Source organism: Temnothorax americanus, unplaced genomic scaffold, assembly GCF_048541705.1.
Source record: "Temnothorax americanus isolate GAGA-0224 unplaced genomic scaffold, ASM4854170v1 Scaffold7, whole genome shotgun sequence".
Taxonomy (NCBI): domain Eukaryota; kingdom Metazoa; phylum Arthropoda; class Insecta; order Hymenoptera; family Formicidae; genus Temnothorax; species Temnothorax americanus.
The window spans coordinates 5657458-5670724 of NW_027509792.1; the positions used below are offsets into that span (position 1 = coordinate 5657458).

The 13267-nt window shown below is 38.5% G+C and overlaps 2 protein-coding genes across 2 annotated transcripts; both read right to left on the reverse strand.

The window, feature by feature from the left end:
* Positions 1–4238: 4238 nt before the first annotated feature.
* LOC143905998 (uncharacterized) lies at positions 4239–7059 on the reverse strand. The gene is made up of 6 exons (XM_077421706.1): positions 6407–7059; positions 6112–6277; positions 5763–6019; positions 5427–5656; positions 5035–5342; positions 4239–4882 (listed from the first exon to the last, which is right to left on the reverse strand). Exons 1-6 carry the CDS (start codon positions 6559–6561, stop codon positions 4796–4798), a joined length of 1203 nt encoding a protein of 400 aa, XP_077277832.1. The 5' UTR covers positions 6562–7059; the 3' UTR covers positions 4239–4795.
* A 90-nt stretch (positions 7060–7149) lies between these two features.
* On the reverse strand, positions 7150–11949 carry LOC143905999 (uncharacterized). Its single transcript, XM_077421707.1, has 4 exons — positions 11858–11949; positions 11050–11239; positions 10227–10428; positions 7150–7793 (listed from the first exon to the last, which is right to left on the reverse strand). The coding sequence occupies exons 2-4, from the start codon at positions 11225–11227 to the stop codon at positions 7652–7654; spliced, it is 522 nt and encodes a 173-aa protein (XP_077277833.1). The 5' UTR covers positions 11228–11239; positions 11858–11949; the 3' UTR covers positions 7150–7651.
* Between the last annotated feature and the right edge of the window lie 1318 nt (positions 11950–13267).

Consider the following 13267-nt stretch of genomic DNA (forward strand, 5'->3'; position numbering starts at 1 on the left):
TTTCTTCAGAATTTAGATGGAGTTTAATAGAATTCTTATTTCAAGCTTAGTTGCAAAGATGATGCGAGAGATTAAAAAAGTTACGAGAAATGGATGATCTCTCTCGTCATTGTCGTTGAGGCTTCAAATTGATCAAAGAACCTGTCGTGAAAAAATAGCGCGATTATTCTGTATATATTAAGTTGCTGTGTGTTTTAGAGAAATTACCATGAATATAATTTTCACGGTACGCGCTTTACTTTACTCACTTTAACTTTATGCGGTTCTATATTCGCCTCCGACACTGTATCTAAGCTCCGTCGGCTTTTTTAATTAAAAAGCGGCAAATCCCAGCAGCCGACAAGCGATCGACGTGACGAACTGAGGGACGTTCTTAGACCTCTGTTTGCACGCCCCTTATTCGTGCCGATCTCGAGCAAAATCCGTAGCTTCGGTCCATCCGCATAATCCCGGTCGCATTAAACCGTCGTCTGGTCGCTTTAAAAAAAACCCGATCCTGCACGTCGCGTCGTTTGGCTTTCCCCGCGACACTCGTTTGGCTTTGCGTGCAAACTCGAGGCAGCAGGGGCGACGACATAAAAGAAGAAGGAAGTAGTCGAATGTGAAGGAGGAGGAAGAGAATTGACGGGATAAAAGATGGTAGACAGAGAGAAAGAGAGAGGAGTAGTAAGCACCCTTCGGCGATGATACGAAAATACTGACACGCGTCTGACGATTGATCCGCGACACGTGTCCTCAATGCTGCAATCAGCGTGCCTGACTGACGTTGCGCGGTGCAACCCGCAGCCGGATTCATTATTTATGAACGATTTGAAAACCGATCTGCCTCTGAGTAAAGTGGTTTTTTTAAAGACGGGGGAGGATCGTCCGCATTAACGGCGGTAACTCTGTGGGTGGTTTTGTGCGCCAACTAGAGAATTAACGTGTTGTTTTGTAATCTTCGTTGTTTACACATGTGTGATAAATATTGCCAGTAATAAAAATATTTTAGAGAAGACTTATAGCGAAGAAGTGTGAATATAAGGAGATTTTGATCACTTTTATAACTTTCTACTCCGCTTATCATTTTCTCATTTATATATATCGCAAGGAAAGGCTTTTTTTTAATAAAAGAAGCATTCGAATATACCACCTACGTACCGATTTATTACCATTTGGTCGTTCGTCCCGCCAACAATTGGCACGTATCTGCGAGGGATAAGGGAAATCTGGTGGACGGTGATAGCGAAAGGTAGAGGGTATCTTTTCTTTTGTACCAGCAGATACCCACTTATCTGGCGGTTTGACCAGCGCGTTAGGATTTCACGGGCTTTCGAGAACCCTAGTGCGAATCGCGCGTGGTAGGGAAGGACCGCCGAAGGACATGAATTTTCATTCTCACCGAATTATTCTGTCCATCAAGCAACTGGCGGATGTGTGGAGGGGAAAGAAGGGGCGACGGGAATTCAGTTTTCAACGAGATCTACGGTCGCCGCGGTCCTTTTGTGTGCGGGCGAATTGGCGTCCTCGATCCCGGTGACAAAGATCCGATGCCCCGAATTGAAAAGTCCATCGAGAAGAAAAGGATAGCCCGTGGTATATTGCGACGGTAAGATATTGGGGCATTGTGAACCGCTCGTGGGGAAAAAATATACGGCTAAATAAGATCGCGCGGCGGTGTTTTATGGTCGCGCACGATAGCTGGGTGTATTCGAGAATTTATGTCTTATTTTCGGGCCAACTCGGACGTGGTAGCTACTGCACAGCCTGATTAAATCACGAACCATTAAAGCTGCTTAGTAGGGTTTGATTTAACGGATTTTGATTATATAGCCCACGCATATATATCTCGCGTAAACTGCGTAAACTTTCTTTACGTTATAGTAACACGCAAACTATAATATAATATTTAATAAAATAGTTAACGTATTCTCTTTAAAGAAGGTTAGTTTCAAAACATGGTTTTTTAAAATACATCAGGTTTTTCTCTTATTGTAATGTTATCTATAATTATCAAAAATGCAGAAATCTTTCTCAATATATAATATAAATATTATTTTTTTATCTCTACACTTTCTCTCTCTTTGTTACGTCGCGCGTCGATGACTGATAAAATGACAGCGTTCAAGCTCATCGCGAATTCAGAAAGTCCCCGCAAATTTCACTTCCCGGGTCGACTATTCGGAGATCACCAAGGATATCTTGTTAATCCACCCTTCGCGTCGGAAAAACTCAGGTCTTCCCCCGCGGCCGCCCGCCCGCGCGACTTCACCTGAGCGTCGACGACGATGGTGGATTCGTCCACCTGCAACGCATTTTTCACGGGGATTAGCCGCCACAATCGCCGTCTCCCCGACCGATCCTTTGTTGGAGCTATTGCGTTATGCGTCGTAGAAGCTCCTTTGCATCGGCACCACCAATTCGGGAGGATTTGTTTCGGCACTTGGGGTGTGGTAAGCCGACATGAGACCAACGCCCCGACGACGGCGGTTGCTAATAACGAGGAATTATCGTTGCGATACAATGAGCCCGCGGGAAATCCTCTTTGATGTCTACCACGGAAAATAATGCCGCACTAATAGGCACAAGATTAGGACGACGGAATCATCGCAGATCGTATCCTCGCCCGACTAAACCTGTTACAACTTGCTAGCGTGCGAGTTTGACCCATTGGCGTCATTTAACGATCCTCGATTTTTTTGCAACTCATTGTTAAAATTATGAGTTTGCGGTGTCACTCGAAAATTCTGACAAAAGTTCTAAAATTAAAGTTTTTACCGAAACTTTTTTTTCTTAAATATTAAAATCCAAACACATAATAGAATATACGTAGGTCAGTTAATTGCACACATGACTTCCTTGTGTATTATATTTCCTACAGTAGATTACGAATCAACGGCCTCCATCGCGCCCCCGTATTTTGCTCCGCGTGTTGCGATGCGTGAAACGAATCTTTGTAAAGTTCCTACGCGAAGCATATCACGCGACATTGGATGTATCAGAAGGCTAATTGTCTTCCGCTGTCAGTTGCACCCCACTTTGCCCTGTCCGAGACACACGCCCCTCTGGGCTACGGCATTGCCGTGGACTCCGGCCACACTATTTCCACGTCTCCCCCCCCCTGCATCGAGTCAGCGAGTTCACGAGCGTGGTGCACGCCCCAAATTACACGCCAGAAAGGATAAAATAATTACACGTTGTCAGCCGCTTTTTCGACGTTGCGCGTTCTATTTCTACAACGTCACCGAGCGGTGAGCCGCTATTTGGAGAAAGTCATACGTGAATTTTGCAGCTGTGACTCCGCGTGAAAAACGTTTCACACCAAAAACATAAAAAATGACACGCATTGCAACTTGGTATTCTCTTTAGGTATTTTAATAACCGATTTTTTTACGAGCAATAAATTCTTTGAAAATAATTGTTTTCTTAAAAAAGAATTTCGCGGAGAATTTTTTTGATTCAGCTTTTTAATTTTTTTTATTTAATAGAAAACGCACATCCCCCCCCCCACACACACACACACACACACACACACAAGTCTAAATATTTTATTTAAATTTCTTGGATATACTTTCTAAAGAAAGAGATATCAAATCATTACTGTCTCGTGTATGTTATATTATAGGTCTGAAAAGTACATACATTTCTGACTTATATATATTTCAAGACTGCGGGTCGAGCAATGCTCATACCTGTTCACGCACGCAAGCGCACATATGAGAAAAGCAAGGTGTTGCTATCATCACATGAAACGCGAGAAAAAGAACACGAGTCAGACAGCAAAACCTGAAATGAATGGGAAGAATCATAGGAAGACCGTGTACGCGCGCGATCACCTATCGAACAAGTTTCGACCTCGTGGCTAAAATTGCTAAGCAGTAGCGGGAAAGCTATACGCACAAGTTGCTCATAGACGTTATCGCCTTATGCTTTTGCGAAATTCATGATAATGATAGAAAATTATTACGCTCAAGGGGGATCGCATGTCAGCACAAACCTAAGCGAAGAATCTTATGGCAAATATATTCCCTGAAGATAGCATTTCATAAATGAATGCTAAGAATAATTTATAATTCCGGAAATCGTCTGTATTGTGTTTTCTGCTTCTATCACAACAGAAATTACTTTATATAAATGCTGCAAAATGTTTTAATTATAATTTTAGACTTCGTAAATTAAGTTACTAATAATAATTTTTGTTGCAATGAGAATTTATTTTAACAGAATTCATGAAAATCTGACAAATTTTGTACCTAACTGATTTATTAATTTAAAAACTGTATTTCGTGGAAAATATACTTTGAAAAGGTTGTTTATCCATTATGATAGAAAGTGAATATTCGCGATGTGAATAATAGAGAATCCTTTGCGAAGATAAAATATGCTTGGTCACGTAGAATGCTTGCTTATCGAAATCAAAATTGCATTTCCAGCTGAATCTATACAATTTCTGGTATTTTGCTGGCTATGCACGTCAATGTGATATAATGGATGAAAGGATTGAATAACTATATAACATTGAAAGGATGAATTCAGCATAAAAAGAGTTGAATGACTTGTTCCTGCCTCTCATTCATATATCCCATTGCGAGCCATTTGGAAGATAGAATGTAAAATATCAATTTAAAAAATATACATGTTTGCTGTTGTTCGTGGAGAGAGATATTAGTATACATATTAAATAATAGCAATAAAATTAGCTTGATTAATTTTTTCGGATCATATAACATTTAGATTAATTTAATAATAAAATGTAAGAATCAATAGTCCTAAATATTATTGAAAATTTTAGTCAGAAGAAAAAAATTCGATAGTATTAACGTGGAAACCGAAATGCACTGGATGTCGAGTCCGGAGATTCAGGAATAAAACGCAAAACGCGGACACCTTGATCTTCCGATTCCTGGAAAATATTTCATGAAATGTGACTTTATTATAAAAATTATTGCAGTATACTTGTATCACTTGCTATTTTATTTTCATTCAATTTTATTTTGTTCTTCATTATTTTTTATTTTTGTTAATTTCTCTAACTACAAAGAGATACAATATTACCTGAGGGAAAACCAACGCAGAGTCTTGCGAAAATGTATTCACATCGGAGTCTCGTAAGTCCGATAGGGATTTAAGAATCCTGTTTTTCAATGGGCGATCATCTGATTCCTCGTGAATCGGGAAAACCACTCGTCCCGAGTTCTCCAATGTATTTTCTCTCGGGAAGAAGCTTTTTCCGTAATCTTGGTGAGCAGTCAAAACGGGGATGTCAAACTTTAACTTCCTTGTTCCGGTACGATCAGCCTCGTCTCCGGCGATGCCCGGCGGCGGAGCTTTTCGTTTTCTTTCTCTGAGAAATTCCGAATTATCTGTCAAGAAACGAAAGCGATTTAACTCGTACAAAATCTTGAATTTGAATGTCGCCCGTGACAAATCTACGGCGCATCCTTTACCTCGCGAAGCGTAAGATGATTGAGGATAACTCCCATGTCCGGTTTTGCTGAAGAACCGGAAGAATCCACCATTGTGATTGTTCAGATAATGCACCAGTTTGTCGGGATTACGCGGACACTTCGGGAACGCGCGGTAACACATGGCCGGATTTCCATTACTGCTGTAACCCAAAACGGCCGCTCGGGCAAAACTCAATATAGGAGATGTTTCTGCCAGTCCGACAAGCAACCTGGTAATATAAAAAAAGCACGTAATAACTTTGCTATAATCAGTTTAAAAAATACGTACGTTATTAAAAATTTTTTATTGCATATATTATAAAAAAAAATACGGACTGATTGAAGGCATTTCTTCCAAATTCTCCTAAATATTGCTCCTTATTCCTTGTTGATGCTCGCTTATATTCTTCCGATGGCTTTCCACTCGCCACCTCGCAGAGTATTCTGGGCACACACTTCAAATCATCGTGGCGAGAGATCGATGACAGCGCGTTGAAAAGATTTACTCCAAATCCGCCAAGTTGATTAGGTCGATCGTTCAGCGTATCTTGATAATTACCGGTAGTAAAATCTAATGGAAAATCATGATATTCCTGTAAAATATTTTTAGTATATTAATAAACGATAGTAAATCTTACACACACACACTGTCAGAATATATTAAGAATATAAAAATTAAACTTACCGATGGAACTTGGGCATTATTAAGTAGATTTAAGATTATATTTCCATAAGGAAATCCGTATGAATTTTCTTTGTATACTGACGAATCCGTTTGGCTTGTTCGTCTTACAGTTAAGGATCGATCATTGTTTTGAGCGAAAAGATCGATAGTGAGTTCATCCATGCATCTGTATGATTAATTGAACATAAATAATGACGACTTTTCATTATTATTCTTATACAAACGCAATAATATTTCCATTTAAATATTTTCGTCAATATATTCTTCCGATTCAGAATATTGTGTTATTACTTACCGTAATAAATCTGTTACATTGTAAGTTTTCCGAGAAACATTAAAAATGCATTGAGTATTGTCAGATGATTTTTGGGAATATTGTGATGAATGTTCGGCATAAACTTCAGAACATAAATATGAGAGGCACCAAACGAAGATAAATTTACCTATCATCTCGCGGCGTATAACTGTATAAACTATCTTTATATTAAATAAATACAAATCTCTTTTTCTCGGTAGAAGATGTAAAGTTTAACTTTACTTCATTTTTAACGCAACACTGTTAAATATAATATTAGAACATTAAAACACTTTTATCACATTGCATAAAATTGTAATATTAATGTCTCCTCGCGAAGCGTTTTACGGTAAACGTACTTTTGTCTAATTCTACGAATTAGGCAATTCACGAATTTTTATTTATTTTAATTTTTAAAATTTATAATAACACAGTTTTGTATTTAACTATTTCTTTTTTCTCTTAATGCAAACGATCGCGTCGCCTTTCTAGGTTTTGCGCCAACTGAAACTTTCTTCGAAACCAATCCTCTGGTTAACCGTTCGGCCGTAAAGACGTGGGTAGTAACGCGCCACTATATATAAGCAACTCTCACTCCATATGTGCGTTTCACATTCGTGTGTGTATATGTGTGTGTGTGTGCGTATGCATAAGTAAATGTACGGGTGAAGAACCCAACACGAAATGGCATTATTTTCGCAAGAGCTCTTCGAAAATGAGTGGATTCATAGATGCATGGTTCCTTAAATGTCAAACGATTTATTTTCACATAATAACAGTGAAGTACATGTAATGATGCACTACATGATGGACGCTGTTTATGTCATGGACATATATCGAAGAAATACGAAATCACACCAAAGCAAAATACGTATTTGAATCTACAATTATAAATAAAATATTAAAATGTTTATATATTTGCTATATTACACAATTATATGTTTCTCGTGACAATTTTTTATGTATTTAATTTGCATTTTTGTTAAAAACGAAATTACAGTTTGATTTAAATCAGTCGAACAATAACAGAAATAATAATTACATGATAAAAAGAGGAATATATCTTTTATACAATCGATATGAAAGATTATGATTGTACAAACACATGCATCGACATTTTACACAAAAATTAACACAAAAAACAGATTGTAATTTATTTTGTGATCATGAGTATTAAACTCTTTATGGCATCAAGATATTTATGACTTAACAAAAAGATTTGAGTACTTCACATTATGCATTTAGCTAATCTGACAAGGTGGCATTATCGCAGGCTCTTCCTCTCTTCGCCAATAGGTGACATAGCTTCGGACTGCCAATAATGTCGCCCATAAAGACGCTCAGTAAGTAATTCTCTTTCATCGGGTTGGACGACGACTTGTACTCCCTGCAAAATCATGATAACGCAAATTATTGGCAACATTACCTCGTTGTACCATGCAAATGTGTATTAAAAGAGAGACGAGAAGAAAAGTGGGAAGAAAAGACGAAAGAGAAAAGAGAGAAGAGAAAAATAGAGAAACGATAAGAAATATAATATTTCCTTAAGTGTGCATATATGTTTGTTTACACTGCATCGTATCGCCTGTAAAACGACCGTCGACATGTCTTATCGCCTAGTCATTGTCGTCGTCTACGCGACATCGCTATCTCGCCTAAATGGATTCCTAATTTCTAATGACGCCACTCCGCTTATACAATCCTTCCACAACTGACCGCTTTCCCCGAGACTAGTCGGAGAAGGTGTTCGGGACGATCTCGGGACAGCTTCGTCCCTCACACATGGTCGGTTAAGTCCGTCTAGACGGTAGTTGCCGCCAGTACCCAATCTCCAATTTATCTGTTCTCCCCTCTGCCCCTGCGGGTCTCTCGGTCTCCCGCATCTTGAATATTCCTACCTCCTACGTGAGAGGTGCCCGCAGGTGACGAGGAGACCCAAGGTACGAAATGCGTATGGAGAGACGCATCGTGCGTCGACAGGTACGGCGACACGTGCTCGCTATCTCGAGCTGCGGGGCATTAGGAGGTCCGAGATAAGCTGACAGGTCCTCAAACTTACGGGTCCGGATAGTAGGGCAATCGTAAAACGGAGTCTGTTTGGACACGTATAGCGGCCAAGTCACGAGAACGATCGGAAGAGACGATCGACGATGAAGGGCGCGGTGACGATGAAGAGAAGGACACAGTTATCAGAATGCATTAGAGCGCTCGTAGAGACACCATTAAAGGTTCTTTGCTCCCGGCGTTACAACTGAATTTAGTGTAAGTCCCGAGAAGACGGGAAACGGTTGCGCGGAGCGCGTAGACGGTAGCAGGGATTTCTATTATATTTTTCAATGGGTGCGTAAAGAATGAGGGCAGAAGGGAGGAAAATGTTCCGTCGCCATTAACAGAGAGTAGGTACCTCTGAATGCATTTTCTTTTAAGAATTTGTAGGTTGCATCTTGACATTATCTTCGCTACGATTTTACGACGCGTTACCATACGTTTTGACCGCCTATTGATTGAATAGGAACCATGTGTCTCCATAGGTGGCAATTTAATTTTTTCTGATTAGAAAGAATTAATTGTTTTTCTTCCGATAATTCGACAAGATACGACGAAGCTGGTATGGCATGTATTTACTTTAATGTCTTACAAAAACGTAAAATGACTTAAAAACTCGTTAATATGTGTTAACATTTATAAAATTTTACTTTAACTTTTAATTATTTATACTAAGATGTTTAACGCGTCAAATAATAATTTCCTCGAACTTTTATTAAAAAATCCATTATTAGAGAGATTGTTTTCACACGATTTTGCATATTAAAAAGAAAAGTCACCTTTTACATTAGAAAGTTATCACTAATTGCCTTCATCTTGAGTAATATTCGTCGCTAATACCTTAGTCTTGCAAAAGTAAATAAAGTACACGAATTGTTACAAATTACCGCACAAATGGAGCAGCAGCTTCTCGTTGCTTTAATGAATTCGTTAAAAGAAAAACTCGTATCGATTGTATTTCCTAATCAAGGAGAAACGTTTATACATGAAACCTGTGTTCGAGACACAAATTTTTCGAGTGAACATCAGAGTCACGATTGTATAACACAATCACGAGAGAGTTGTAACGATAATGCGCTCCCCCCCTCGTCCTGAATATATCGAATATATATATCTTTAACTTTTTTCAGGTATTATATATATATATATATAATATATATATGTGTAGGTCCAGAGGTATGTTCCGGGACTGTTTACGTTTTTTGAAATGTACAGTCCTGGAATATAACGCATATATATGTAATCAGATTCAAAAAACTGTCCCGAAAATTACCGTAGGACATCAATTTTTTCCAGGACAGTCCTGGAAACTGCCAAATGTCCCGGAACATACTTCCGGACTTACATATATATATATATATATATATATATATAATACCTGAAGAAAACTTATATATATATATATATATATATATATATATATATATATATATGTAGGTCCAGAGGTATGTTCCGGGACTGTTTACGTTTTTTGAAATGTACAGTCCTGGAATATAACGCATATATATGTAATCAGATTCAAAAAACTGTCCCGAAAATTGCCGTAGGACATCAATTTTTTCCAGGACAGTCCTGGAAACTGCCAAATGTCCCGGAATATACCGATATCAAAAATAAAAGTCCCGGAAGATACTTCCGGACTTACATATATATAAGTTTTTTTTAATACTTATCAAATGCAAACTCTCAATATATTATATAGGTACTTTTTTATCGAAATTATCAGATAAACTATAGCGGTTACAATATTGTATTGTAGTCATTTATATCGTACCTGAATATCTCGTTCCAATTAAGAACGCGTTCCCAGCTTCTTCTTTGAAGGGTTTGTTCCGCGTACTTGACACAAATTCTCTCGTAGATGCAAACGTTATTTCCGAGCTCAGCTACTAGCTTCTTTTCGACTTGGCTGACATCTAAGATCTCTTCGTCGTGTATCAAAGGATGTGCTCGTTTCACTCGACTGACATAAGTATCTAAGAATTCAAAGAAAATACTTTAGAAAGATTTGCAAAGTAATTTAAAGAGATTTGATTCAGTTTATTGAGATTTAATAAGTACCTATCTATAATGTTAGAAATTTTTGCAAAACTTTTCCCTTAGTGTATAATAAGTAGCACATAATTTCTTAAATACGATGAATCTTTTAATTTGTTGCTTCAATTAACTCGTCTGGTAGTTTTAAAGTATTTTTGATTTTTGCCATTACGGCCTTGTTCCGATCTCTTGGCGTACGTATTCATTTAACGGCAAGTAACCTCAGTCAATTATCATGTCATTACATGGTTTCGTGATCGAAGAGAGAAGTTGCAACAACAACACTTTCGCTTTCGCTGTTCGCCAATTTGATTCGCGTATTTAGTGAGTTAACCGCGGAAAAGATAAATAACTTATGACATGTAATACTTTTTCACGCTTGGTGAATCATAATACTGACAAGAATTTCCCGATAATTCTTATAGTATTTCCTCTTTCGCCGATTCGATCTATTCATGCTCCCGATGCATATTATATATTCCAAAAATATCCGTCATGTAATATATACGTGTTTGCGAATAAGAACTGCATTATTATAAAATATTTTCTATGCGCATTACCTGGACTCAAAGCATAAGCGAGCTTCTTGAGGAAGTTGGTGATTCTTACGCTTGCTATAATTACCGGAAACCCAATCAATTGCACTGGAATGTCGAAGATTGGTTCGTTTTGACCGGCCACAAGTGTCAATGTCAGAAAGCAGCAACCAAAGAGCAAGAATGTCCGCGGCAACTGCATTATGTAGTAGATCTAACGAACTGCATTCGTTAATTATTGTAAAAGTGTTGTGAAACTGACTCGACTAAACACGGTCGTGGAGATTAGAGCTTCCGCTATTGTGAGTACTTCTTCCTTTCGTCGCGTGCAGCTTTCTCTACTTAACACAAAAGAATAACTACTTTACATTACTGTACTATACATATAAAGAAACGATCCTCGTGTGCAATTAAATGCGTTACATACAATGGTTTTTAATTTATCTTCTTAAATCATTTTTTTTTTTAATTTAGTTCTATGATTGTTTCAGAATCACAAGTTATAATAATAATTTAAGAAAAAACACTATGAATTACACTTTTTATTATGAAAATATTTTAATTGATCGGAAGCTTCACTTTTTCCTTCAATGAAACTCTACGTTCTCTACGTATCTACGAAATCTTAGTCACGCACTTCACGTCCAAATCGTCCAATCGCGCCTCCGCAAATAGATCGATCGTTACCGTTATATCAAAGCACCATTATCATGCAATTCATAACAGACGTGTAAGTCGCTGCACCTATACCATGCCGATATATTTTCGCGTTCGATCATGCGAACCACACGTATCACCTAAAACACGCACTTCCGCAGCTGCGCCAACGTACCCGCGTAATTTTGGCGTACCGGTTACACGTTATACAACCAACGGACCGACGACTAGTTGCTGCTTTGGTAAAAACTTATTGCTGAATGTTCCTTGGAGTATCATGAGGCCGTCGCTCATGCCGGCGAAGAGAAAGTGATTGCCCCTTCCCGGCAGCGCCTTCGATCCAACAGTTTCATGTTACAAGAGATTTGGTATACCTTTTCGGATTTCCTCGCGTCAGATCGTTGAGGATGAGCCTTCGCGGACGTAACTTTGTTCTCCCTGTCAAGTTCGATGTGCCAATGTGCCAATGTGAAAGTCGTGTGTGTTCTTTCGAAATTGATACGCGACGATTTGACTTAGATATTTTCTAATAGCAAATCAATTTTAGATAAATATCGAGAGAGCATTTTTTCGTATCGCTATATATAATTGTCGCCTACTTGCAATTATTTGCAAGCAAAATTCTTAGCAGGGTGGCGAGATGTTGATTTAAACACATCGTGCATTTTTTTTGAAACTTTACGGTATTTTAATCCAATCATTTTATTTAAACTTTTGACATTCAAAGAGGTATGTGGAAATTCTTTCTGTTTTGTCACCTATATAAATACGTGATAAATTATTCGAATAGTTTAGGGAATATCACACAAGACGCAACACGCACAAAATATGACGAAATATATTTTTATTACGAATCCTGAACGTTTTGAATATTTTAATCGTGCCAATATACGAAATATATAGGTTACACATTACCTTATTGCTTAATGATTAACATTTTCTTTTCGGGCTCTATTGTCCTACTTTCCAGTGGTCAAGTCTTCGTAGAATCAATCACGTATGCAGCGCACAATGCAATGTTACGTGAACGCAATCGAAATGCAATAAGTCGTGCATTTATGGCAAATATTCGAGGAACTTCTTGGAGCGATTACAACAGTCTATGTGTGTCGATGTCTCAATAGAGCGGACTAATAATTAATTTTAGTTATTAATATCATCCGTCGTTTTTAGAAAAGTCAATCTGACTTCAGTTATGGTTGTATTATATGCGTTACGAAAGATGAGTCGGAAATTGCAACTGGAAATCGCGCGCGTGGCTTGGCATCGGCGCGAGAAACGTCAATAAACTCCGACGGCGATATCGCGCGATAATTTTTGCGAGATTTCCGAATGTGTCGCAGGCTGTTTCGGAGGGCGATGGGAACGGTTAGTGGCGCGGTTTCATCGGCATTACATCCCGTTCGTCCTCGCATATCGCGCCAGTCCTAACTGCTAACCGAGAACTCTTGGCACGATCTCGTTTACGACCGCATGGTTCGTTGGGAAACGTCCACTCGGGACGAGTTGGCATCGGGCTTAAGTCGATAAAGACGCCGACGATTATTCTAATAATTTTCGCGCGTTTCCCCGCTGGGTTTCGGAT

What these genes read in the sequence shown, in the direction of transcription:
- LOC143905998 (XM_077421706.1), bottom strand. Translation starts at nt 6,561, where the DNA reads ATGATAGGTAAATTTATCTTCGTTTGGTGCCTCTCATATTTATGTTCT. An exon ending in ATAATGCCCAAGTTCCATCG is followed by an intron (nt 6,020 to 6,111) that starts GTAAGTTTAATT and finishes AATATTTTACAG; the next exon opens with GAATATCATGATTTTCCATT. An exon ending in GGAAGAAATGCCTTCAATCA is followed by an intron (nt 5,657 to 5,762) that starts GTCCGTATTTTT and finishes TTATATTACCAG; the next exon opens with GTTGCTTGTCGGACTGGCAG.
- LOC143905999 (XM_077421707.1), bottom strand. Translation starts at nt 11,227, where the DNA reads ATGCAGTTGCCGCGGACATTCTTGCTCTTTGGTTGCTGCTTTCTGACA. An exon ending in CGCTTATGCTTTGAGTCCAG is followed by an intron (nt 10,429 to 11,049) that starts GTAATGCGCATA and finishes TTGAATTCTTAG; the next exon opens with ATACTTATGTCAGTCGAGTG. An exon ending in AATTGGAACGAGATATTCAG is followed by an intron (nt 7,794 to 10,226) that starts GTACGATATAAA and finishes ATGATTTTGCAG; the next exon opens with GGAGTACAAGTCGTCGTCCA.